The sequence below is a fragment of the Hippocampus bargibanti genome, linkage group LG16 (genome assembly GCF_051943395.1).
Source record: "Hippocampus bargibanti isolate YZ-2025 linkage group LG16, ASM5194339v1, whole genome shotgun sequence".
Classification (NCBI taxonomy): Eukaryota; Metazoa; Chordata; class Actinopteri; order Syngnathiformes; family Syngnathidae; genus Hippocampus; species Hippocampus bargibanti.
The window spans coordinates 17940426-17968424 of NC_142749.1; the positions used below are offsets into that span (position 1 = coordinate 17940426).

The following is a 27999-nucleotide window of genomic DNA, read 5'->3' on the forward strand; positions in this document are numbered from 1 at the left end:
GCGAATGATTTTCAATTTTACTGGATTACAGAACAAAGAAGGGAGAAGGAGGTGCAAAAAGGACACTTCTACTCGTGCGGCCGTGGAAGAAAAACAACAGCCAGAGACGAAGATACAAACATTAAGATTAAGATTATCTCCATTTTTTTTACCCCTCAAGTGTTTTGAGTGACATTCGTGTTTTTTTAAACGATGGATTAAAAAAAATCCGGGATTGACAGCACCCGACAAAAGCGATTTAATCGCGAATTAAGGTGAGATTGCTATTACCCCCTAACCCTTCTCCATATTTTTCAACATTTCACACGCCATGTTAACATCCCATAATGTCCATCAACGAGTAAATGCGTGAATTATACATGGAGAACGTGTAGATTATTTCGCGACGACATCAAAGAGTAACGGGATGTGTGCTAACGTTAGCTCGTGAATTAGCAATTAGCTAGCCAGCTACTTAGCTAGCCGTTAGCTAATTAGCTTGTTGCACTTCTCAATTATGAACAATGTCAGTCATCGAATGAATTCGCCCAGTAACAAAATGTCCTCCATTGTCGTTTAAAGACTACCACTGCGTAATGTCAACTATTTTTTTATTATGATTTACATTTGTCCTTCGTTTAAGTGTCCGTTTCAAAGGTTATTAGCAACAAAGACAAACGGAGCGTTTCATCGTACCCATTTAAATCGTTTTTTTTACTGCTAAACAGGAGTTTAAAATGACCCCATTAAATAAATACTAAAAACCAAAATACTAAAACCAACAAGTGTCGTCGTTGTTGTTTGTGAAGTCGCTGTTCGCTTTAATATGATTTTAAATAATAAATCAGATGTAAATGAGTTATTTCAACAACTGGGACGACAAAGTACGAGTTGAGTTTCCATTGCGGAACACGGTGTGCTAGTGGTTAAGAACGTGCACCACTGTTGTTAAATGTAGGTTCGAATCCTAGAGGTTTCAGGCTTTTCAGTGTCAAGTTTAGGGCGATTATGTGGATTGTGAGAACATTGTGGTGTTGAAATATGCTTGTGTTATGTGTTTTGATTTTGTAAAATGGGAAATTGTCCTTCCTGTCTGAGTTTTAACCATTACGGGACACTGTATCATTATAATAATAATATCTATAACAATACATTTCATTTAGAAGTGCCTTTCAAAACTCTCAAGGACACTTTACAGTTATTCCTTAATCGGTGAAAAGGAAAAGCGGAGGAGGGAGGGGGGGGGGGTTAATGGTTGCTCTGGCCTCAAGGGGGAAATTCATTGAGACGACCACGCCCGCCCGCCTCTTCCTCTTCGTCCATCTTCCTCTTCTGTCAGTTGAGCCAGCCGGCATAATGGTTGGCAGTGTCTGCAGATTAAAGGGCCAGCGCCACATTGTTCGCATGCCCCGAGATTAGTTTCCAAGGAGACGGGTTGCGGTTCCCCTGGCAACGCGGCAGCGGGCCAGTCAACCCGTCTTCGTTAGGTCGGCGGACACGTGACCCGGAGGGATATGCGAAGATAACACGTGATTTTCATATTGATTTTATTAGGTCAGTACACAGAAATCAGGATAAGAATCAGCCGATCGAGACATAGACAAATAGGATGCTAATTTAGAATTTATAAATGCTATCAAATGCTAAACTAGCATATTTTGCAAAGAGAAGGAAACTGGTGACGAAGATACTGCAACACGCCTAGCAAAAGTGGACATGACTTAACGCATTACGCCGTTTCTGTTTATCAACTAGCAGATGCTAAGCTAACCCAACACCAAATTACTCTTCATAATAATAATAATGTCATTTCTAAGCGCCTTTCAAAACTCTCATGGTCACTTTGCAGTCACAGGATACGTTTTTTTCTGTGGGTGAGCAGCGGCAGCCACATGCGCCGGCGTACACTCAACCCGGAAGCAACTCAAGTAGATAGAAAGCTAGCTAATAGATAGCCAGATAGTTCACTAATAGCTAGCTAGATAGCTAATACATAGCCAGCTACATAGCCAGCTAGATAGCGAATACATAGTCAGTTACATAGCCAGCTAGACAGATAATAGATAGCTAGCTAGGTAGCTATCTAGATAGCAAATAGCTAGCGAGTAACTAGCTAGATAGATAGCCAGATAGCTAGCTAGATAGATACACAGTTGGAAAGCCATTCATTTTTCAGCACTTGCAGTATCCCCTTTAGCTAATAGCTAGGTAATAGATAGCCAGTTAGCTAGATAGATGGCTAATAGCTAGCTGGATAGATAGCTAGCAAGATAACCAGCCAGTTAGTTAGATAGCTAATAGTCACTAAATAGGTAGCTAACACACAAACCAGGACAAGAATAACCCGATCAAGACGTAGTTGAACAGAGGCCCTTTCAAATGTATGATGATGCTAATTTAGAAATCATAGATGTTGTCAAATGCTAAACTAGCATATGTTGCTTACAGATGCGAACTAGTGACTCAGATACTAGAAGACGGCTAGCAAAGTGAACGTAATTTAACGCATTATGCAGTCACCGAGGTCTGTCTGCCTCTGTCTCTCTTTCTATCAACTAGCTAGCTATGGTACATGAAAAGCGGATGCTAAGCTAATGCGACGCCACATTAAACTTTATCTAGCTAACGTGTGGCTAACCAATCTTAATCTAATAGACGACAACAGACAACAGAGTATGTGGCTAACCCATGCTAGCATATGACTAACGTGTGTTTTATTATCGTCTCTCTAGACGCCATGTCTCAAATGAGGAAGCTAGCATGCGACGGCGTGCGGCCCACCTCCCGCTGCGATCCTCCCGTTGCGGCGTTGTCCGCCAGGCAGGAGATCCTCACCAGCCTGGTGTCGGCTCTGGACTCCGTGGTAGGTCCACCATCGCGGATTTTGCCAAAGTAGTCGATGTAGTCGTCGTCGTCGGTGGTGTCGTGACCAAGTGTTTATTTCAATTTGCTATCTATTTGCTATTTTGAAGCTATCTATTAGCTGACTGGCTATTTGGCTAGCTATCTATTAGCTATCTTGCTAGCTATTTGGCTATCTATCTATAATAATAATACATTTCATTCTCAAGGTCACTTTACAGTCACAGGATACATTTTTCTGTGGGTGAGCAGCGGCAGCCACATGCGCCAGCGTTCACTCAACCCGGAAGTAACTCAAATAGATAGAAATCTAGCTGTCTAATAGCTAGCTAGCTAGCTAGTGGTGTTAAATTCATTCTGTCTCCTTATTGTCTGTCCAAATTAGCTAGATAGCTATTTAGCTGATAGATAGCTATAGAGCTAATCATTTCATACACATTAAACAGTGTGAAGATCCTCATATTAATGTGTTTTCCTAGCTATCTATTATGATGATTATGATTATTTGTTGTCCAGTGTATGGCCATGTCCAAACTCAACGCGGAGGTGGCCTGCATCACCGTCCACGAGGACAGCGTCATCGCACTCGGCACAGAAAAGGGACGCGTTTTCCTTAACTCCAAGAGAGAAATCCAGACCGACTTCTACAAGCATTGCCGTACGTTTACATCCCGTACTCAAAGATTACTATTTGAATCATATTCATAACTGAATGAGTAACAAGAAAGCATCTTCTCCCAATCTGAAGCCACTGTTTTGATTCTGGAGCAAGGCAGTTTGTGAAGGAGTATCGTGGCGTGATGTCACGAACAAGGGGGCGGGACTTTCTGAATCTCCCCAGTTTTCAAGCTCATTTTCTGGCAGTTTTGGGACACTTTAAGTTATTGGTGTTTTGCATTTGACTCAAAATATCAGCCTGCGTGTTTTGGCTACTTTTGATGCTATAAAACGTTTTTCTGAAAAAAATGGTGTCGGTTGTCATTTCATGTTTTTTTGGGGGGGTCTGCCATGTTTTTTTTCCCTCGCAGGGGCACCCAGCATGACCGCCCCAAAAGACCAAGATGTTGAACCGGGCAAGGCGGGAATGGAAAGTGGCGAATACGGCAAAATGGGCAGAGCGCCGCCACCCGCAGTCACACTCCCGCCACCGCCGCCACACCCACTCGCACTCCCGCCGCCGCCGCCACCGGATACTCAGTCCAACATTTTTGTTCTGAGAAAAATGGTGGACGAGGTCTTCACCGTTCTCTATAGTAAGCATTCTCTTCATGTCATGCAATTTGGGGGTTCGCTGCGTTTAATTTGTTTTCGCTTTATTACACGCCCATTTCAGAAACGGGAATACAGGTAACATCCGAGTTACGACCGGTGCGAGTTACGACCACCCGTACTTACGACCGCTTACTACAGTTTTGGCTAGCCAGCATGTCACACACTCGCACAGCAATCTACTGCGTGACTACACTCAATACAGTAGTTATACAGTGCAGATACCGTCTCGGCAACATGTCCTGTAGTACTGTACGCTGCTTTTTTTCCTCATAAAGTAATAAAAAATCGATAATATGAAATATAAAATGATAAAAACGACAGTAAAAGGTAACTATAATATTTATAAAGTAACTGTACATAAATTATTTTATTGGGGGGGGGGGTGTTGCAACATAATTTTTGAAGCTATTTACAGACATAAAGGGGTGGACCGTGTACCATGTTTATCATTTTAGTCAACTGCCAAAAATGTAAATTCAATATCGGTGGCTCGGTTGGATTATTATTATTATTATTATTTATTTATTTATTTTTTGCCTGACATCAACCAAACCCCCTTTTTTGTGGTGCTTGCAGGTGAAGCAGCCGGAAAGAGCACCCTGGTGCCCGTGCCTTACGAGCGTCTCCAAAAAGAGCCCAACGGCCTGGTGGCCCGCGGCCTACCGGAAGGCGTTTCCTTGAGGAAGCCGTCCGAGTACGACTCCAAGACGCTCATAAAGATTCTGGAGCAAAGCCACAGGATCCATTTCACCGTCACAAGGTCAGCACCAAAACCCGGGACGGACTGACGGCCTTTTCCCCACATTTTAGGGGGGGGGGGGTAAAATGACCAAATTGAAGAGAGTAAATATAAAAACCTTTTTTTTTCACACATCCAGAACTTGGATTGATCAAGTCCTGCAGTGGCAGCCACACGCGCCAGCGTTCACTCAACCCGGAAGTAATTCGCATAAAAAGCTAGCTAGCTAATAGACAGCTAATTCCATAGCTAAGTAACTCGGATAGAGAGCTAGCCAGCTAATAGATAGCTAGATAGCTAATAGACAGCTAATTCGATAACTAAGTAACTCTGATAGAAAGCTAGCCGGCTAATAGATAGCTAAATGATAGCTAGCTAGGCCTTCACTCAATGCGGAAGTAACTCCGATGTAGCTGGCTATTTATTAGCTAAATGGCTATCTAGCTGGTTACTTGGCTGTCTAGCTATTATATTATCTATATAGAGCTAGCTAGCTAAGAGACAGCTAATTCGATAGTAAGGTATATTGTGTGTGATTTTTAAGGCTTTTTTAGTTGAAAATTATGTTTTATGAGGACCTGGGATCGGGTTATTGTCATTTTAATGGTTTGGAAGACACACTTTCTGGGAACCATTTAAGTTCGTAAGCCAAGCTATCACTGTAGTTCCATCTCGGCGGCTGTCGTTTGACGCGCGTCTCCTGTGATGGTGGCGCAGGGCGACGGACGACTTGTCTGGCGAAGCCAAGTCGGCGAGCGCGGAGCCGGGCCGTCAAAGCTCTCCCGGCAGCCCCGCGGCTCAGGGCGGCGCCGGCCCGCTCAAGACTACTGGCCAGGTAGTCACACCGCCAAGTGCCGCCACTCCCGCCAACTGTGTTCTCTCAAACTTCCTGTACGGCATGCCCATGTCCTCCAAACCCCACCCAGATGTGGCGCCGGACTTCAAAGCTCCGTCGCTCCTCAACCTGGGCAAGGACCCATTGGCCAATTGGACGGACACGGGCGCGTGCCGGAAGGAAGCGGCTAGCAATGGTGGGGGGAGATTTAGGTCTGGAATGGCAAAGCCGATGCGCGCGATATGCCGCTCAACTTCTTTTCTCCCTTTTATGATTGTTTTTTTTCTAGATGAGACAACCAAAGGGTCTGGCGAGCAGGGGCAGACACCGGCGAGTGTCCAGATATCCAAGAGGTTACTTTTCTCCATCGTGCATGAAAAATCAGGTATGTTTCAACTACAACATCTTGTCTTGATGAAGCAGCGTGTGGCTCAATGCCTCCTCGGTGGTGCGAAAGAGGCTAAAGTGCGCTAATCGCTCAGGAAAAAAAATATGCGGCCGCCCTTTCTGGGTATTAATGGTTTCGATTATTCCCCCCAAAAATAATCAAATAAAAAAATAAAAAAATACATACATACATACATACATACATACATACATACATACATACATACATACATACATACATACATACATACATACATACATACATACATAGATAAATAGACAAAAAATTAAAATAAATACATTTACAGATAGATAAAAAAATAAATACATTGAGAGATAGCTGAATAAATGACTATAAATAAATAAATAGCAAATAAACAAATAAATACATATATACAAATAAAATAAATACATTGGTAGATAACTGAATGAATAAATGAATGAACACATAAATGACTGAATAATAGCAAATAATAATAAATAAAATAGCAATAATAAAAATAATAGCAAAATAAATAGAGATACAAATAAAAATAAATTCATTGATAGATAACTAACTGAATGAATAAATAAATACAAATTAAAAATAAATGCATTGATAGCTGAATAAATAACTGAATTAACAAATAAATGATGGAATAAATATATATAAATAAACAAATAGCGAATACATAGAAATACAAATAAATACATTGGTAGATAACTGAATAAATAAATACAAATAAAAATAAATACATTGATGGATAACTGAATAAATAAATGCATTGATACATAGCTGAATGAATGAACAAATAAATGACTGAATAAGTAAATACATAAACAAATCGATACAAATAAAAATAAATACTTTGATAGATAACTGAATGAATAAATAAATAAATATATTGATAGATACATAAAAATATAAAATAAATACATTGATAGATAGCTGAGAATGAATAAATCAATAAATAAATAGACACAAAAAATACATATATTGATCGATAGCTGAATGAATGAATCAACAAATAATTAAATAGTTAAATACAACTATTAGATAAAATCATCAAACAAATAAATAAACACATATATTGAAAGACGGCTAGATCAATAAATAAATGAATGAATGAATTAATAATTGAATAAAAAAAAAATGATGATTAGTTAAATAAATACATAGATATATGGATACATAAAATATACGTCAAAGTCAGCTTTATTGTCAAATATGCTAATATGCATGACAGATGAAATGACTGTCCTCTCGGATCCAGCATGCAAGGCACTTAGAATGACTTTAACAAACATAATAAACATGAAAACGCCAATCTTTTTTGTCATCCCCTTGCAGAAAAATGGGACTCGTTCATCCGGGAGACGGAAGATATTAACACGCTAAGGGAATGCGTCCAGATCCTTTTCAACAGCAGATACGGTGAGGAGGTCTCAAGTGACAAGAAACCAGGAAGTCGTCCCCCCAACCCCCCAAAAAATACAAAATACGTTAAAATACTACCTGAGTCCAAGGTCCCTAAACACCGGCACCTTTTCTTCTTCTTCTTCTCTCTCGTGTTTGTTAGCCGAGGCCCTGGGTCTGGACCACATGGTGCCGGTGCCCTACCGCAAGATCGCGTGCGACCCCGGCGCGGTGGAGATCACGGGCATCCCGGACCAGATCCCCTTCAAGCGTCCGTGCACTTACGGGGTCCCTAAACTCAAACGCATCCTGGATGAGAGACACGCCGTCCGATTTGTGGTCAGGCGGTATGAGAGCCACCTTTATTGTATTTTTTTTTTTGGGGGGGGGGGGGGGGGGGGGGGGTCCTCACATCCACCTCAAGCTTCTTATTCGACTTGTCTCATTTGCCTTCCAGGATGTTTGATGAAAAGATTTTCACAGGTAAGGCGAATTCAGCTGTCGCTCAATTAAAATGATCAGAAACAAGTACAAATAATATCCAACTTACGACCAGCTGCACTTACGACCACGGCCTCCATTTTTAAAACTTATCCCGTGACTGTAAAGTGACCTTGAGAGTTTTGAAAGGCGCTTGACAATTTTGGCCAGCTAGCATGTCACACACTCGCACAGCAATCGACCGTGTGATGGCACCAGAGAGGGGGGAAGTTTCTATTCTACAGTTTGAATGGATTTCGACTTACGACCATTTTGACTTACAACCGTCACGGAATTCGGTCGTAAGTTGGATGTTACCTGTATTAACGACACCCCCGTCCCCTTCCAAGCTGCCGGCAGAATGTCAAAAGAGGAAACCAAGCAGCAGGACGCCGGGACCACCCCGCCCGAAGAAACTCTGACCGAGAACCCGAGCGTCACGCCCCCCTCGGCGGAGCTGCCGCTCCATCCCCACGGCGTCCGGTCAGAACGCGTTCCATCGTTTTCGCACGCCGATCGGACGCCGCCTCGCCCGTTTCCTAATGATCCGTCCGTCCCGTGTGTTTTGAATTGAACAGGTCGAGCGGCGTGGGCGCCGGTCCCCCGGATGAGCGCCAAGCAGGTATAAAAATGAAGCCGACATCGATTGGTTTTCAAGTGATCGATTGATCGATGATTGGGTCTGCTGAATCAGATATTAATAAGATATAATAAAGTAACAAAACAAAATCTCGTTCGCTCCAAGGACATATTTAAGAATCTAAAGTTTTGTGAATTTTAGATTAGATGAGGTTAGCTTTATGATGACGCTGCCCCCCCCCCCCCCCCCTACAGGTCCGTCGGCAGATTGCCTCCCCGTGAAGAGGATTAAAACGGAGCCTCCGGATGGAGACGTCATTCAAGTGACGGTGCCCGGTAAGTCGTGCAGGCCTAAATGACTGACTATAGTCAAGTCTTGGACTTTCAAGGACTTTCAATGACTTTCAAGGACTTTCAATGACTTTCAAGGACTGTCATTGTTTTCAGAAATCAACTCCGGCGCGGAGGAGGCCGGCGAACCCACAGCCGAGACCACCCCCGCCCCCCCACGTCGTCCCACGTCCTCTCCGTCGGGTGCCTCGGCCCTTCACCACTCCATGGAGGACCACGCAGGTAACCCCCTCCCCGCCTGCTCTACAGGTGTCACCAGAGCCCCCACCTCTTCCCTGCTTTGTGTTTAGGGCCTCACTTATGACCTTTAAACTCCGATTTAGTGATGCCGCCGCATCCCATGACCTATCCTGACCCCTCTACTGTAGTTTTTCTTCAACTAGAATGATTTATGACCCCCCCTCCTCCTCCGTCCAGTGTCACTCTCAGCTAGCTGCCTTGAGTACACGCCCAAGACAACATTTGTGCAGTTACTCTCTCGAAATAGACCCAAAAAAAAAAAAAAAAATCCAACAAAGAATGAGAGTTGACACAAATGCCTTCTTGAGGTTTAGCGGCTATTTTTTTGTTGTTATTGTTGCTGTCGTCTTTTCTTTTGATTTTTCTCGTTTTTTTTGACTCTGCTTTGCTTAAGTTTCTTTTCTTTCACCAATGACCCCTGCAGGAGACAAAGCCAAGGTAAGCACACGCAACAAATCCGAGTGCTCTTCATAAACCCGGGCTGAAAAAGTATATGAACGCCCCCCCCCCACACAAAAATAAGATACACGAAATGATCAAAGTAGTTGATGGATGTCATTGGAAGTGTATAAGTATTTGAAAACTACCCTTATGCGTTATTTTTTTCTTTATCTCTTGCAGCCGGTGAAGCTTTGTCGTCCAATGCGGCACCGAGGGGAAACCGAAGACCCGTTGAAAGTAAAACCCCCTGCCCCCTTTTTTTCAACTCGTGTGTATGTGTGTGTGTGTGTATACTATATACGATACTATACTATATATATATGTATATATATATAGTATACACATACCCTTGAAGGGAAAAGCCAAAAAGAAGAGGAAGAAGTATACACATATAGTATACACACATTAGTTAAAAGGATGAATGTTATTTTTTTTTAAGTAGTTATATTTAAAAAATATATATATGAAAAAAAGTATATATACTTGTATATAATATACACACATTAGTTAAAAGGATGAATGTTATTTTTTTAGTAGTTATATTTTAAAATATATATATTAAAAAAATATATATAGAGAGAGATATATATATATATATATATATATATATATATAGCTACAAATAAACATACATTTTATTTAAGTAAAAAAAAAAAAAAATATATATATATGCCATTTTATTTAAGTAAAAAAAATATTTCTTAATATAACTACAAGTAAAAAAATACACGGCTTTTTAAGTAATGCATGTATATATCTATATATTTTTTTTTAATTAAAGAAATATATATACATATATATATATATATATACACTTTTTTTTAATTTGTAGAGTTTTGTATGTATGTATGAAGTTAGTTATTTGTAGTTATCTTTAAAAAAAATATAAATGTATACACATTAAAAAAGTATATATAGCAAGAGAGAGAGATAAATACATTTTAATATATATTTTAATGTAGCTGCAAATAAAATAATAATAATAACACTAATTTAAATTATACTAATAAATTAATTTAATTTACAAGCGCCTTTCTGAAGCCTCGAGGACATTTTACAATTAAAACAACAATACACAGAACAATAAAACCATCAATAAAATGATAAATAATAAAATACTAGACCAAATACTACTTATATAAAATACATCTATAATTTTATATAAGTAATATATATATATATATTTCATGTTCTTTTTTTTTGTGTGTTTTTTTTTAGCTGGAAAGCTGTTGGAGGACATTGGTGAAATGATTCTTCAACTGCGCAGACAAGTGGAGAACTTATTCAGCATCAAATACGGTACGTTCAAGCCCCGCCCCCCCGTACGTTTCCTTTTCCCCGCTGCTTTTTCAACATGGCGCTTTGCCGTTTGTTTCATCACTCAGCCGAAGCTTTGGGCCTCCCCGAGCCGGCCAAGGTGCCCTACTCCAAATTCCAGATGTACCCCGAGGATCTCTTTGTCACCGGCTTGCCCGAAGGCATCGCGCTGCGTCGCCCCAACTGCTTCGGGGCCGCCAAGTTGCGCAAGATCCTGTCCGCCGCCAACCACATCCGCTTTGTCATCAAAACGTGAGCGCCCGTCACTCGTCGCCTCCATCTTGGCACAAAAACGACAAGCCGCTTTGATGTCAACATCGTGTCCGCAGGCCCAAACTGCTGAGCGAGCAAGTCAAGCAAGAATTTCCTGCCGTCTGCGACTCGGGTAGGTCAAAGGTCAAAGTTGCCTGACCGACTTTTTCTGTCTTGGGGAACAACTCGCCAAAGTACTTTCCAGGTTTATTAACAATAATAATAATAATACATTTCATTTATAAGCGCCTTTCAAAATTCTCAAGGACGCTTTACAGGATAATTTTTCTGCGTGTGAGCAGCGGCAGCCACATGCGCCAGCGTTCATTCAACCCGGAAGTAAACAAAAAAATGCCCGGAACGGCCACTGCATCTTAACTCATTCACTGCCATTCACAAACGTATTCCGGAATTGAAAATATGACGTAGAGCACCATTCCCGAATTTGTTCGGGTTATGTTTTGTTTCATGCGTGGGTGCCGATAAAGCGCTGGCCATGGCCTCTTCCATTAGGGGGCAGCATTTCCCTTTTATTTCCATGTTCGCGCTTCAGCTGTTGTCGAATTGCTATAGAAATGAATATGGCTGCATTGTATTTTGTACATCTGGCCCCATTTCAAGCTCAGATAACCCCAGACCCATACAATTTAGGAATTAACTCTTTTTTTTTCTGATGAAAGTAGGGAGATTAATCTTTCTAAGGCTGCATTGAATGTTTTTGTCGACCTCAAACTCAATATTCTCTGGCTCCTGCAATTTGAGTGACAATGACAAAAGCCCTGGCACTGGAGTGGACACTTTTTGGCACATCGTCTGGCAGTGAATGAGTTAAAATTTGGAACGTCTCTTCCTAACAGAGCTGGACGCCAAGGAAGCGACGTCGCTAACGGAAGACGCCGCCATCTTGTCCAAGAGACCCGTTTTCTCAGGTACAATGGCGTCATTCCTTAAAATAAATGCGTAGTTTGTCTGTAAGACGTTCGTTCAGCTTCATAAAAAATAACAAAAAAAACATTGAGCTAAGTGGCTAGCTATCTATCTGTTGGCTATCTATTAGCTGGCTAGCTAGCTAGCTTTCTATCTATTTACTTCCAGGTTGAGTGAACACTGGCTCAGTGTATGAGCTAACTAACTATCCAGCTAGCTCGCGATTAGCTCTATAGCTATCTAAGTGGCTATCTATCTATCTGTTGGCTATCTATTAGATAGCTAGCTAGCTTTCTATCCATTTACTTCTGGGTTGAGTGAACGCTGACGCGTGTGGCTATCACTGCTCACCCACAGAAAAACTTCTCCTGTGACCTTGAGAGTTTTGAAAGGGGCTTACAATAATAATGATAATAATTCATTTAATTATAAATTTTGATTATGAATCAAATGTATTATAATTATTAGCTATCTATTAGCTAGATAGCTTTCTTTCTATATGAGTTACTTCCGGGTTGAGTGAACGCTGGCGCGTGTGGCTGCCGCTGCTCACCCGGAGAAAAACTTATCCCGTGACTGTAAAGTGACCTTGAGAGTTTTGAAAGGCGCTTATAAATGACATTTATTCTTATTATTATTCTGTCATCTCACATTTTTCTTCTTTTTTTTTTTTCAAGAGGGTCTCGAGTCCAAGCTGTCCAGGATGGACCTGGCCAACACCCTTCGTGAACAAGTCCAGGATTTGTTCAACAGGAAGTACGGCGAGGCGCTAGGCATCAAGTACCCGGTGCAAGTGCCTTACAAGCGCATCAAGAACAATCCGGACTCGGTCATCATCGAGGGACTCCCGCCCGGGATCCCCTTCCGGAAACCTTGCACCTTTGGTTCCCAAAACCTGGAACGCATCCTGGCGGTCGCCGACAAAATCAACTTCATCATCACCAGGTTCGCTTTTTTTTGCTTTTTTTCTCCTTCATTTTCCCCAATTTAGCATTTTCGGATTTAGCCTGATTCTTTTCCAATGCTAACGGCCCATCCCCTTGATTTCCAGACCTTTCCAGGGCCTCATTCCAAAACCAGGTAAGCTCATTTTAAAATCATCAACCAACACGCGTTCAAACCCGTCGCCGTAACCTCCAATTTTCTTCAGCGCCTCGACGGGTGACTTTACTCAAGAAGGCGTACGCCGCCATCAATGGTGAGTTGTCGCTAACCGTTTTAGCCGTTTAGCTAAATGAATAATAATAATACATTTCATTTCTAAGCGCCTTTGAAAACTCTCAAGGTCACTTTATAGTCACAGGATAAGTTCTTCTGTGGGTGAGCAGCGGCAGACACACGCGCCAGCGTTCACTCAACCCGGAAGTAACTCATATAGATAGAAATACAGCTAGATAGCTAATAATAATAATAACAATAATACATTTCATTTATAAGCGCCTTTGAAAACTCTCATGGTCACTTTACAGTCACAATATACGTTTTTCTGTGGGTGAGCAGCGGCAGCCACACTCGCTAGCTTTCACGCAACCCGAAAAATAAAGTAAATAGATAGGAAGCTTGCTAGCTAATAGATAGCCAGCTAGACTACTAGCTATATAACTAATAGATAGCCAGCCAGTTAGCAAATAGATAGCTAATAGAAAGCTAGTAGATAGCAAATAGATAGATAGCTAGCTAAATGAACTCTAGCATATGCTAACAAATTTGCAACCCCCCCCCCCTAAAAATCTTTGCAATGTAATTTTTCTCCCCGCTTTTTTTTAAAATTATGATTATCTACGACGTGTCTCCCGTTAGATGAGGACGACGACGATAACGACGACGTCAAGCGAATCGGGGAGAAGGTGATCCTCCGCGAGCAGGTCAAGGAGCTGTTTAACAAGAAATACGGTAATTTTGGAAAAAAAACAACATCTCTATTAGCTATCTAGCTATCTATTAGTTATCCATTAGCCAGATAGCTAACTTTCTATTTGAATTATTCCAGACTATCTAGCTGGCTATCTATTTGCTATCTATTAGCTAGCTGGCTAGCTCTCTATCTGGCTATCTATTAGTTATTTGCTAATCTCGCTATGGAGCCGGCTATCTGGCCGGCTATCTTGCTACATATCTATTTGCTAACTAGCTATCTTGCTGGCTACCTAATTAGCTATCTATATGCTATCTATTAGCTATCTAGCTGGCTACCTTTCCAAATATCTATTTGCTATCTAGCCGGCTGCCTAACTAGCTATCTATTTGCTATTTATATGTTATCTATTAGATTTCTAGCTAGCTATCTATTAGTTATCCAATAGCCAGCTAACTAACTTTCTATCTATTTGAGTTGTATTCTAGGTTGAGTGAACGCTGGCGCATGTGGCTGCCGCTGCTCACCCACTGAAAAAAGCTTATCCTTTGACTGTAAAGTGACCTTGAGAGTTATGGATTATTATTATGATTATTATTCTTATCTCAAGGCCAGGCTCTGGGTCTGGACCGCGCCGTGGCCGTGCCGTACAAGCTGATCCGCGGCAGCCCCGAGTGCGTGCAAGTGAACGGGCTCCCCAAAGACGTGGCCTTCCGCCATCCGGGCGCCTACGACGCCGCCTGCCTGGAGAGGATCCTCCACGCCAAAGACAAAATTAGCTTCTGCGTCAACAGCCAGCTACAGTGAGTCGCGCGCTAGCAACATTAGCCCGGAATGTTAGCATGGAACGTTAGCCCGTAACGTTAACCCATAACGTCAGCCCGTAACGTTAACCCATAACGTTAGCCCGGGATGTTAGCCCGCAACATTGGCCCGGGACAGCCACTGCATCTTAACTCCTTCACTGCTATTCACAAATTCGGGAATTGAAAATATGACGTAGAGCACCATTCCCGAATTTGTTCGGGTTGTTTTTCATGCTTGGGTGCCGAAAAAGCGCTGGCTATGGCCTCTGGCAATAATTTTCTTTTCCACAAGAGGGCAGCATTTCCCCTTTTCTCCATGTTAGCGCTTTGTTCCAGCTTCAGCTGTTGTTAAATAAAGCACTATATAAATCAATGTATTTTGTACAGCTGCCCCCATTTCAAGGTCATATAACTCCAGGCCCATATAAATTAGGAATTAACTATTTTTTTCTGATGAAAGAACAGATCCTAAGGTTTCTAATGCTCCATTGGATGTTTATGTAGTCCTAAAACTCCATTCTGTGGGTCCTGCAATTTAAGTGACAATGACAAAAACCCTGGCACTGGAGTGGACACAACCCTAACATGCTAACAACTCCCGAATGCTAAACGTTGTTCTGTCTTTCGACCACAGGCCTTTTGCAGAATTGTGCAGTCAGCCTTGCAACACAGGTACACACGCAACATGGCTGCCGCCTCAAGTTTGCCACCATTTTGTGAACATGTTTATTTTTTTTTGGCTACAAAAGCGTTAGCGCCCGAAGCCTCTACCAGTCGAAGAAAGCGCAAGCAAGTCCAGGAGACCCGCAGAGGACCCGCCCCTTCCTCCACAGAGCTCACCTCGCCGCCCAATCAGATTCCAGTCATGGTACGTGTTGCGTAGCGAAACGCCCGAGTGTGCCGACGGACAAAATGGTGGATGTGAAACCTCCAAAATAGAAGAAGCTAGCTAATTAACATGACGAAACTAGTTAGCCACCACACTTTAGCAGTCCAGCGAACCAATTAGTGGCTAGCTAGTTACGAGACGCGAGCTACCACGAGACGCTAACGCCAGAGAACCAATTAGTGGCTAGCTAGCTACGAGATGCTAACTGTAACGAACCAATTAGTGGCTAGGAGACGCTAATTCCAGCGAACCAACTAGTGGCTCGCCACCACGAGACGCTAACTCTAGTGAACCAATTAGTGGATAGCAACCACGAGATGCTAACATAGAAGTCTACCACTAAATAGGCAGCTACTTAGCACAAGAAGCTAACACCTCCGCATCTTAATTGTCGCTCCCAAGTCAGACGCTATGTAGCATGCGAAGCTAACAAAAACCGTGGCTAGATAACAAGAACAAACGCAAAGTTCCAGTTCTTGACATGACATTCTGCCGCCATTTTGTGTCCTCAGCAGTGGCCCATGTACATGGTGGACTACAGTGGAGTTAACATGCAAGTACCTGGAAAAGTCAACTACTGACGGGAAGGGGGGGAAATCAGAGCCCTGAAATGGCGTGGTCAACAATCTGCCATGACGATGATGATTATCATGATTGTTTTTTTTATTATTTTTCATTTGTTTGCTAACATTAGCACTAAAAAAAAAGTCACATTGTCACGTATGTGCGCGCGCGATTAGCATTCACACCGCTATTACTAACGCTACAAGTCATAGTGACATTTTATGCTAAAAGTTTGTACTTTTTTTTAATTTTATTTATTGTATTTATTAAAATGTAACATCGCCGTGTGCAGGGATGCTAACTCAAACTAACGCTTAACGGGGGCCACATACTCTGGACTGATGGTTAAAAAATGAAAAATCCAACGCAGCTAGCATAAAACGTCATCAATGGCATTGAATTTGTTTTGTATCCAGCGTATTGGCGCCCCCTGTAGGAGTTTGAGATGAATATCGCCTTTTTTGTACGTTAGCAAATGTTTTCAAAGCCGTTTGAGCATTTATTTGATATTCTTCGATGTTTTACGTTTAATTTTTTTTTTTTCCTCCCTGCGACCGTTCGTTAGCGGCTAGCTAGCACGAAACGCTAACTCCAGCGAACCAATTAGTGGCTAGCTAGCACGAGACACTAACTCCAGCGAACCATTTACTGGATACCCACCATGAGACGCTAACTCCAGCGAACCAAATAGTGGCTAGCTAGCACGAGACACTAACTCCGGCGAACCAATTAGTGGCTAGCTAGCACGAGATGCTAACTCCAGCCAACCAATTACAAGTTGAACAATTTAACATCATGTGCGTCCGCCAGTTAGCATCTAGCGCTTCACTCGGTTAGTAACAAGTTGCATGCGGATGACTAATCGTGGCGAAGCGCGCCAGCTCGTAAACCCGTGTAGCTTGTAGCGCGTATCAAAGATATTTAGAATAAATGCTCCAAGGGCTTCAAGTACAGGTAACATCCGACTTACGACCACCCATACTTACGACCATGGCCTCCAGACCCTATTTTTAAAATTTTAATTCTATGCCTGGCACCGCAACGCACTAGCAGGCGGGATTTTGACTTACGACCATTTGTTCGGAACGGAACTCGGTCCTAAGTCGGATGTTAAGACAATTTTGGCCAGCCAGCCAACCAGCATCTCACGCTCGCACAGCAATCGACCGTGTGATGGCACTGAGTTTGCGTGAGTCTCTATTCAACATTTTGAATGGAATTCGACTTACTTATGACCGTTTGGTCGGAACAGAACTCTGTCGTAAGTCGGATGTTACCTGTATATATCCCATAATATTTCGTGGCTAAAACGAGTCAGTCTGAATGTATCAAAACGGGCCTGCAGTAAACAATGCTATCTATGATGACTAACACCCGTGTAAACATGCTGTATACCTTAACGCCAATTAGGCCTTTTCAAAATAAAATGTGTTGCCTTGTTTCTGTGTTTTTTTTTTTTACTGTATTTCCCGCTTGACAAAATTGTCATCGTCAAATCTTATTTTTCTTCTCTTTATTGCAGTGACTTGTGCCCATGAGGCAGGAAATGGTTCCGTGTGAGTACAGGAAGTGATGAAGCCTTGATTGTCACTGTCCGGGGAAGGCTTTCATTGGCTGAGGAGGGGGAGGGGGTAGGGCGTCAAGCTGCACACGTTAGCGGCGGCCATGCTAACTGAAAAGACAAAGTCGGCCCCGTTTCGATAAGGTTGGTGAAATGCTACGCTATTTCATCCAGGCGCTAACTATGTGATCTCTGGTCACCACAATTTCACACACGAAACACCCTCCGCCGTAGAAGAAACAAAAACAAAACAAAACAAGTGGGCTAACGCGGCGTCGCTTTGCTACGCTTTCAAATTGCATAACTTCAACCCAGGACATTTTTTGGGGGGACTTTTTAAATCACCGTTTTTTTACAGAAGAGGATTAGGGCCATTGAAGAAAAAAAAATAGATGGTTGGCAAGATTCTGACTTTATTCTCAGAATTCTCATTTAAAGTGAGAATTCTCACTAAATTAGAATAGAATTATTCTCACTTTTAAGTGAGAATAAAGTGAGAATTTTGCCAACCTGTTATAATAATAATCCTGTTCCGTAGTTTTTTTTTTTTTTTTTTTTCGCGCCGTCATAACTAAAGTGCTTTTATGAGTTTTGAAGTGCCGGGTGTCGTCAAGGCAACCGAACGGGGAAAAGTGGCAATTAACGTGGATGAAGCTAGAAAATGACAAATGTCGCCCAACATCAACAACAACAAAAAAACCCCCCAAAAAAACCAGCCGGAATTAGTTTAGTGGGAATGTAACTGCATGGGAACCATAGCAGAAAATATTAGCGCAACGCTACTTTCGCATAGCACGGCATCACGCTTCTGGCGCGTTACCGATCTTGATATGCGACCCTCCTTTCCTCACCAAAGTTCGGAAAATTGGCTGCCATTTTCTCTCTCTAATCCAGTGCTTAGATGGGGGGGGGGGGGGGGGGGGGGGGGGGGGGGCAAGGGAGGTCAGGCAGCGAGCGACTTAACCGCTGCAACCGGGGGCTTTCAGGCAGTCCTCGGTCACGCCCTGAGAGGCCAGCTCGGACAGGACGTTGTCCAGGTAGTTGGCGTCCGGGAAGCCGTGTCCCGACAGGTTGGACATCATCTCCGTCTTGTGGTGGATGCCGTTCCAAACCACCGTGTCGGGTTCGCCCGTCGTGCTGGACGTGCCCACCGTGAAGATCAGGCGGCGCATCCACGCCACCTTCAGGAGCTCCAGAACCTTTGGACCAAAAACACAAGAAAAAAGAAGCTATCAATTCGCTAGCTATTAGCTATCTATTCACTAGCTATCTATTCGCTATCTATTCACTAGCTCTCTATTTGCCAGCTATTGGCTATCTATTCGCTAGCTATTGGCTAATTATTCGCTAGCTATTAGCTATCTATTTGCTATCTGTTCACTAGCTACTAGCTATCCATTCGCTAGTTGTTCGCTAGCTGCCAGCTATTAGCTATCTGTTTGCTAGCTGTTAGCTATCTATAAACTGGCTATTAGCTATCTATTCGCTAGCTATTACCTATATGTTTGCTAGCTATCAGCTATCTGTTCACTAGCTATTAGCTATTTGTTCGCTATCTATTAGCTAGCTATAATAATAATAATACATTTCATTTATAAGTGCCTTTCAAAACTCAAGGACACTTTACAGTCCCTGGATATTTTTAGCTCTCTATTAGCTATCTTTTCACTAGCTATTAGCTAGCTCTTAGCTATATACTCACTAGATCGTAGCTATCTATTCGCTAGCCAGCTAGCTTACTATCTATTTGAGTTACTTCCAGGTTGTGTGCAAGCTGGCGTGTGTGGCTGCTGCTGCTCACCCGCAGGAAAAAAACTTATCCTGTGACTGTAAAGTGACCTTGAGAGTTTTGAAAGGCGCTTAGAAATCAAATGGATTATTATTATAATAAAGAGATGTTGACGTCAGCATTTAGTTTGAAAATGGGAAATCGTGCCATCTGGTGGTCAATATGTTGAGTGCAGGACGGCAAGCTTGTAAACAATCAGCGTTGATTGGCGCAGGTGCGTTTGGCAAATGTTTGGGTGGAAAAGTGGTCAGTCGTGGCTGTTGGGATCCTTTTTTTGACTTCAGGTGTCTTTTGGACAAAATGTACGGACGCAACGGTGCACCCAAAAGGTGCCAAAACGGACCCTTGAAACACGCTGGTAAGATCGCAATGGCGTCCATTTTTGCTCCATGTTGAATGTGCAGATTGTTTTCAGACTGGCTATCTGGCTAGCTATCTATTACCTAGCTTTCGATCTATTTGAGTTATTCTGGGTTGAGTGAACGCTGGTGCGTGTGGCTGCCGCTGCTCACCTACAGAAAAAAAATTATACTGTGACTGTAACCTTGAGAGTTTTGAAAAGCGCTTAGAAAGGAAATGTATTTCTTCTGATTCTTATTATGATTAGCTAATTATTAGCTAGCTAGCTCGCTAGCTTTCTATCTAGGTGATGGAAGTTGGCAAAAAATATTTTGGGGCACAAGCTTATATATTGGAACCACCTTGAAAGTACCCGGTTGCCGCACCAGGTATGTGAAAACACCACCGGTTTGGAAGGCTAATTACATGTTAGCTTGATGCTAACTGAGTCACCGGCTAAAATGACATGTTCGGTTTCTCACAGGTTGAGTGTGGAAAGGGGATTTTTTTTTGGCCGTTACCTTCCTGCCTTTGTCGCTGTCGGGCAAGAAGCAAAAGCGAGGAAATCCCCGGCAGGTGAAGGGATGTCCCGGATTAGGATGCTCGGGACCCTGCGGTGAGCCAGGACAAAAACATGAGCCATCGGCGATTCGGCTATATCACTCATAGAAATTCCAGCCAGAAAAGCTAGCTAGCCGGCCAGTTAGCTAATAGGTAGCAAATAGATAGCGGCTAGAAAGCTAGCTAACTAATAGATAGCCAATAGATTTGTGGGGGTCGCGACCTACCTGTATTCCCGGCGGGATGCTGTAGATGATCTGGATGGCGCCGCAGTCGGGGTGTCCCGGTAGCGCTTGCGGGATGCTGTAAATCTCCATTTTGCCTTTGGGCTGCGTGCCCGTCTTTTCGCCGTAGATGGTCTTGCACGAGGGACACTGAAGGCTTCCGTCCTGAGGACGACAAAAGACGCCGCCGCGTTTTAAAATGGTCGATGGTGCTTTTGGCATGAAGCATGTCAAGAGTTCCCGGAAGACAGGTACGATTTTTTTATTTTTAAGATGCTATGTATTAGCTAGCTATTAGCTACACTACCTAGCTAATACATAGCTAATAGATAGCTAGCTAGATAGCCATACAGCTAACGGATAGCTAGCTAGCTAGCGAGATAGCCAGATAGCTAATAGCTAGCAAATAGCTAGCTAGGTAGCATATAAGCAAAATTGATAACAACGGCAGTTTAAGGCAAGAAATGAAATACCTTGTGATACTTTGGCTTCTGAACTTAATTGGTTCCCAGAAAGTGTGTGTAAGGCGAAGTGTGTATTCCAAACATTAATGTCCCATAGGAAACCATTAAAATGAGAATAATCCGTTCCCAGGTCCCCATAAAACATAATTTTCTACTAAATAAGCCTTAAAACTACACAAAATAGACCTTATTTTCTGTGTAATAAATGTTCTATATTGAGTTTTAGGACGACATAAATACAGGTAACATCTGACTTAGGACCGGCTCGACTTAGGACCACCCGTACTTACAACCACGAACTCAAGACCCTATTTTTAAAATTGTCAACATTTTGAATGGATTTCGACTTACGACCGTTTTGACTTACGACCGTTTGGTCGGAACGGAACTCGGTCGTAAGTCAGATGTTACCTGTATTCAATACAGCGTTTAAAACCTTACTCTCTTCTTTCATCAGAAAGAAAGAACGAATTCCTAAATGATATGGGTATCAAATCGTACCTTGGTGCCGTTGTTGTACATGGCCAGCATGCAGAGCATGTGCAGGGTGTGCCCGCACTTGACAAACTTCCCCACGGCGTCCGGCAAGATGCCTTGGCCACCTTCCCCCGCCGTCGCCGGGGGCTGCGACTCGTAGCCAGAGGGATTGGACAGTTGATCCATGCAGATGATGCAATCCTGGGGGAGGAGGGGCGAGGGGTGTCATAGAGGGAGGGGAGGGGGGGGTACCACGGCAACCAGGAAGTACCTCATCCGGGACGGCAGGCACCACCTCCATGTAACGCCGGATCACCTCGTCGCCTCTCTGGCTTGAAGCTGAAACCACACAAAAGTGAATCGACGGGTAGCGGTGAAAGAGACGTTTGAAATTGGGAAATGAGGAGGAAGTGGATGAAGATTTGATGGCGCTGACGATTGGGTTGGAGGCAAAAGGCCTCCCGTGATGGAAAATGGACGGGTGACTCGATGGGAGGGGGGAGACGGAAACATGGGGACTAATGGAGGCCAGAAGGTAGTCCTCCAAGGTGGGTTCAGGTATGGGGGTAGCTACCTCTTCTATGCTGCCTCTTGGCTCTCTTAATGGAGCCGCCGCTGCCGCCGTTGGGGGGCTTGCTGGGCCGTCCGGAGGGGGGGAACTGGACGGGATGCGCGAGCGGCGGTGGCGGTGGCGGTAGGGCAAATTGCTGGGGCGGCAGATGCTGATGCGGCGGCGGAGGCTGCGGGAGGGGGGCGGCCGAGGCGCTGGTGAAGTGCATGCCCAGTCCCACCGCAGACATCAAAATGGAGGCCATGCCTGTGGCGAAGTGGGGGCAAAGCGGGTGAGGCGCGGGGGCAGAAAGGGACACATTTGAAAATAAAAAAAAAAAAATCCTCGAAAAAATGGTGTCTTCGCAGCTACACACTCACCTCTCCCAGAATGAGCAATGACAAAGATGCTCCGCCCCCCCAGAAAAACAAACAAACTTGTTTTATTTTATTTATTCAAAATTGGCATTTTGGCATCACGGCAAATAGTTTTCCGTGATGTCATTTCACGCAGGAATTTTGAAAAAAAGGTGAAAAAAATAGAAAGTGTGAAGGGCAAAGATGGTCTGTCGTGTTTTACAAGATTTGTAATAATTGTTTTTGTTTACCTGCCAGGGCCGAGCTGACACTGGTGGATCCGTTGATCTGAACGGGGATGGAAGGAACGCTGGAACGTGGAAAGAAGACAAAAAATAAATAATAATAATACACGTTTCATTTCAAAGCGCCTTTCAAAACTCTCAAGTACACTAGCTAGACCGCTAGAAAGCTAGCTAGCTAATCGTTAACCAATAGATAGCCAGGTAGACAACTAGCTACATAACTAATAGATAGCCAGCCAGATAGCTAGCCGGCCAGTTAGCTAATAGGTAGCAAATAGCTAGCTAATAGCTTGCCAATAGATAGCCAGCTAGACAACTAGCTATATAACTCATAGCCAGCCAGATAGCTAGCTAGCCGGGCAGTTAGCTTATAGGTATCAAATAGATAACCAGATAGAAAGCTAACTAGCTAATAGATAGCCAGCCAGATAGCTAGCTGGCCAGTTAGCTTATAGGTAGCAAATAGATAGCTAAGATCGCCAATAGATAGCCAGCTAGACAACAGCTAGACAACTAGCTATTAAACTAATAGCTAGCTAGCCGACCTGTTAGCTAATATGTAGCGAATAGCTAGCTAATAGATGGAATTTTTCTCCCCTTTTTTGTAAATGAAGCACGGAACGTAAACCGGCGCGCAAGCACCCACCTGAGGCCGTTAGCACCGGGAGGGCTGCCCAAAAGGGGGGCGGCGAGCTGGCTAGCGGAATGCGGCGGGGGCCAGGGCGTACCCCAAGACATCCCGCCCACCGACAGAGGCCGGCGGGGGTACGGCGAGTAGACAGAGGCGGGATGCGCAGCCGCCGCTGTGGCCGCCGCCGCCGCCCGGCCCCCCCCCAGGCTACCCGTGGAGAAGGAGTGACGGGAGCGACTGGGCACGGGGCCCGTGGCCCCGTGGCTAAGACACTGCTGGCAGGAGCAGGCCGGCGCCCCCGACGAGGAAGGAGGGGGGAGGGCGGCGGGCAGCGCCGAAGGCCCCGAGGGGATCGCCGGCGGTCCGAAGGACGCCAGCGGGTAGGGCAGGTTGCACTGGCGCCGCACTTGGCGCCGGAATCCCGACGCCTTGTTGACTTGGGCTAGCGAGGTCAAGTCCACGATGTAGTTGTAGCCGTGCGGGGCTAAGTCGGCGGTGGCGGCGCGGGCCTGGTAGCTGTGCTCCAGCAAGATGGACGTTCGCGTCTCGTACGGCGTCCAGCCGCCCTCGTCGTTGGCCCACTCCCAGTAGACGCCGCTGCCCAGGCCCGACGATTGCGCGAAAAGGGAGCGCCGCACTGAGCGGGTCTTTCCTGGAAAGAAAATGGCCACCACCATTTTTAGGCCATCTCACAAAGCCCCCATTTCAAGCTCAGATAACTCCAGACCCACATCACTTATTTGCTATCTAAAAGGCTAGCTTGCTATCTAACTAGCTAGCTGGCTACCTAGCTAGCTATCCGTTTGCTATCTAACGAGCTAGCTGGCTACCTAGCTAACTATCCATTTGCTGGCTACCGTTATCTATTCGCTATCTTTGACAAGCATGCGTTACTTGATTTATTTGCCTTTGTTTATTTATTTACCATCTATTTGCTACTTATTTGCGAGCTATCAGCTATCTATTAATTATATAGCTATCTAGCTGGCTCGCTATTAATTATATAGCTAGCTCGCTGCATATTAGCTAGCTAGCGTTCTATCTATTTGAGTTACTTCTGGGTTGAGTGAACGTGTGGCTGCCGCTGCTCACCCACAAAAAAAACGTATCCTGTGACCGTAAAGTGACCTTGACTTTTGAAATTCGCTTAGAAATGAAATGTATTCTTTGCTATCTATCTAACTGGCTACCTAGCTAGATATCTAGTTGCTATCTAACGAGCTAGTTGGCTACCTAGCTAGCTATCCGTTTGCTATCTAACGAGCTAGCTGGCTACCTAGCTAACTATCCATTTGCTGGCTACCGTTATCTATTCGCTATCTTTGACAAGCATGTGTTACTTGATTTATTTGCCTTTATTTATTTACCATCTATTTGCTACTTATTTGCGAGCTATCAGCTATCTATTAATTATATAGCTATCTAGCTGGCTCGCTATTAATTATATAGCTAGCTCGCTGCATATTAGCTAGCTAGCGTTCTATCTATTTGAGTTACTTCTGGGTTGAGTGAACGTGTGGCTGCCGCTGCTCACCCACAAAAAAAAACGTATCCTGTGACTGTAAAGTGACCTTGAGAGTTTTGAAAGGCGCTTAGAAATGAAATGTATTCTTTGCTATCTGTCTAACTGGCTACCTAGCTAGCTATCCGTTTGCTATCTATTTGCTATTTAACTAGCTCGCTGGCTATCGAGCTTGCTATCTATTCACTATCTAACTACCTAGCTAGCTATCCATTTGCTATATATTCGCTATCTAATTAGCTAACTATCTATCTATTAGTTAACTATTAGCTGGCTAGCTAGCTTTCGATCTATTTGTTTCCGGGTAGAGTGAACGCTGGCGCGTGTAGCTGCCGCTGCTCACCCGCAGAAAAACTGATCCTGTGACTGTAAAGTGACCTTGAGAGTTTTGAAAGGCGCTTATAAATTAAATGTATTATTATTATAACGAGAAGAACAAGAAGACCGTGGGAGGGGAAAGAAAACGCCTACGATCCATTTGGGCTTTGAAGGTGCCTCGATGGCGAGCTCGTCTTTAAAATGACGAACTCGTACGCAATTTAAGTGTTTTGTTCTGGCAAGTGGTCACCCCCCAGACGTCAAGTTGTCGCATTTTCACGAAAACGAGCCAAACACAAACACCTACGTGTCGACTAAATCCACATTTATCGCCTTTTTTGCTCGGTCTTTCCGGTAAACCGGCGGAGCAGCTGTGCCAACATTCCGATGACAACAACAACAAGCGCGTCCGTCATCGATGCTAACGTGCTAAGGTAGTTAGCAGGCCCGGTATTAAAAAAAGACGGAGCTCCAACACACACCGGAAGATGTGCCAACAACCGACCCACCCGTGTCCTGTCTGAACTGCTTCAAGCTGGCCACGTCGATGAGATACGGCGACAGGCCGGGGTCCGACTGTCCCAGGCAGATGGTGGAGGCGACGGGCGCGCCGCCCCGGTGGCCTCGCGGGGACAGGCAGCGCTCGATGTAGGCGCTCACCTGGCCGCTGTACGGCCGCCAGTGGCCCAGGTCGTCCTGCCATTCCCACACGGCTATCATGGGCTGCGACTGGCCGGGGGACGGGGACGGGAGCGGGAGCGGGACCGCCGCCGCCGACGACGACGAGGGCCCGCCGCGGGAGCCGTTAACCCGCGAGCAGGAGCCGGAAACGATGGCCATCGTCGATCGGCTGCGCTGGATGGAGCTCGACGCTAACGTCAACCGCCGAGGCTCGACGAAGAAAGGCTAAGCTAGCTGGGTTCGGTGAACGGCGTCATGACGAACGCGTTTAAATCCCGCTCAAGGCGAGTCACGCAACATTTTTTCCACTTCGTATCATGTTAAAAATGGACGCGTGAGAAAATTAGCAAGTCGCCCGAAAAGGGATGAGACGCCCAACGTTGTTGTTTTTCTTTCTTTCTTTTTTTGTGACAGCGTTGCCAGGGTGCTTTCGTTCCGTCTTACTGTTGCCTTCAACGACTCTCGAAAAATAGTTTAAATTCTGATATTTTTGAAATATTTTGTGGCGTTACATGTATTTGTTTTCTAAAATAAAATATTCACAAATAAATCAAGATTTAGGATTTGAACTTTTTTTTTTAAATTACCGGTACATGTACATATTTTATTCGTCAAAAAGGAAGTGCAACTACTTTCAATTGTCAGCAAATGCATCGTTTCTTCTTCTCTGATGACAAATGTCTCCATTGTCCCAAGCCCATTTTGCCTTTGGCAGGCTCGCTGCTGCCCCTAGGTGGCCATATTTAGCTATGGCACAACGAATTTCCATTCATTTATCATCTAAAAATATGGAATCTTAAATTATGAATGATGAAATAAAACAAGGCGTAACTATATGATTTTATTATATTAAAGTATAAATGCTAAATATATGGTGGTCAATTATTTGTGTGGGAAAAAACCTAAGATGACATTTTAGCGTGGATGCAGGGAGAGTGAAACTACGATTTGTTTAAAATTTATTTTCTCTATTGATTGGCTTTCACAATTTTGTCCATCTGCAGATACTTTTCGTTTGGGGTACTTTCCTATTTGTCGTTGTTTTATATATTTTATGTTATTTATATACGTACAGTATATTTATTACGTATTTTTTGCCCAGGCTAAAGCTATTGTGACACGTTTTCGCGCCCTCTGTTGGCATTTCGCCGCGAAGCACCTAAAATGGCGACAAACGAATCCACTCATTACTTCGTCCAAATCAAATCATACACTTATTTTGAATTAATGTAGTGTTTCACAAATAACGAATGTCAGATGAAAAAGTAACATAAAAACAGGTGTGTTTGCAAATAAAGAACCGTGAATAGGCTTGGGCCCCATGTCATGGTGAATAATGGTGATTTGGGGGTTAATAGGAGTAAAGAATGTGAGATAATCTCCAGGTGTTCCTCCCGAGAGGCACACCTGCACCACAAAAAAAAGATTCTTTGTATCGCAAAGCATTGAGCGGGTGTACAGATGGCGTAAAATGAACAACTGCGGAAAGACAAGGGACCAAAAGAAGAAGCGCATTGTTAGCATGGCCGCCAAACATCTTTTTACGAGTGCTTATCGGCACGCGCCATCGCATTTTTGGAGCGTTTGTCATTCGTCGTCTGCCGCCATTTTTAATCCTTGAGATCTGAGTGGCAGATACGTGTCATCTTTCAGCTGATTATTATTTTTTTTATTACGGTTAAACGAATCAATGAAATACGTCAATAGAATTACATGTTGCGGATTGAAAAGCTAGCTCGCTTGAGCATTGTAAATTACATTTAGCATCATGCTAACAAATCATGGAAATTGCCATTGATGGGCTGCCTTAGCGTATCAGTGGTACGGTGCTGAGAAAAAGTGGTGACAATTTGAGGTCTGGCATTTATTATTTATTATTTTTATTTAATTTTTTAACTCAGTGAAGCGGATATGGCGAGGCGGCTTGTTTTAAGGTGTGTATTTCAGGTGTGGCGCTAATTTATTTTGGTCTGTTTGATGTGGACGTCTGTTTGAGTTGTTCTTTTCAATGAGAGGCAAGTTTTTTTTGTTTAAAATTAAACTGCTTTAAATTAAGCAAGCTAAACAATATAAATACAAATAACATTGAATGATATTTTCTCAAATGATC

At 43.7% G+C, this 27999-nt stretch overlaps 2 protein-coding genes across 8 annotated transcripts; one reads left to right on the forward strand and one right to left on the reverse strand.

Annotated features, from left to right (window-relative positions):
* The first annotated feature begins 10 nt into the window (after positions 1-10).
* gtf2ird1 (GTF2I repeat domain containing 1) lies at positions 11-18662 on the forward strand. Of its 6 annotated transcripts, none has more exons than XM_089016681.1 (28): positions 11-254; positions 2712-2842; positions 3358-3499; positions 3870-4094; positions 4690-4873; positions 5570-5883; positions 5977-6072; positions 7405-7488; positions 7634-7817; positions 7928-7953; positions 8301-8433; positions 8529-8572; positions 8785-8865; positions 8977-9102; positions 9742-9798; positions 10780-10860; positions 10947-11130; positions 11208-11263; positions 11988-12059; positions 12735-13002; positions 13109-13137; positions 13208-13255; positions 13858-13950; positions 14523-14715; positions 15353-15390; positions 15468-15586; positions 16120-16160; positions 17694-18662. In XM_089016681.1, the coding sequence occupies exons 2-28, from the start codon at positions 2717-2719 to the stop codon at positions 17707-17709; spliced, it is 3060 nt and encodes a 1019-aa protein (XP_088872807.1). In that variant the 5' UTR covers positions 11-254; positions 2712-2716; the 3' UTR covers positions 17710-18662. The 6 variants fall into 6 exon arrangements, with proteins under 6 accessions (XP_088872807.1, XP_088872808.1, XP_088872806.1 ...); XM_089016682.1 differs by having other exon boundaries at positions 16123-16160; XM_089016684.1 differs by lacking the exon at positions 17694-18662 and having other exon boundaries at positions 12-254; positions 5570-5687; positions 5779-5899; positions 16120-17612.
* Positions 18655-27996, reverse strand: dtx2 (deltex E3 ubiquitin ligase 2). 2 transcript variants are annotated; one of them, XM_089016685.1, is made up of 9 exons: positions 25718-27979; positions 23384-24020; positions 22744-22802; positions 22161-22403; positions 21858-21925; positions 21611-21787; positions 20649-20810; positions 20382-20471; positions 18655-18931 (listed from the first exon to the last, which is right to left on the reverse strand). In XM_089016685.1, the coding sequence occupies exons 1-9, from the start codon at positions 26046-26048 to the stop codon at positions 18692-18694; spliced, it is 2007 nt and encodes a 668-aa protein (XP_088872811.1). In that variant the 5' UTR covers positions 26049-27979; the 3' UTR covers positions 18655-18691. The 2 variants fall into 2 exon arrangements, with proteins under 2 accessions (XP_088872811.1, XP_088872812.1); XM_089016686.1 differs by lacking the exon at positions 22161-22403 and having other exon boundaries at positions 25718-27996.
* Positions 27997-27999: the final 3 nt, after the last annotated feature.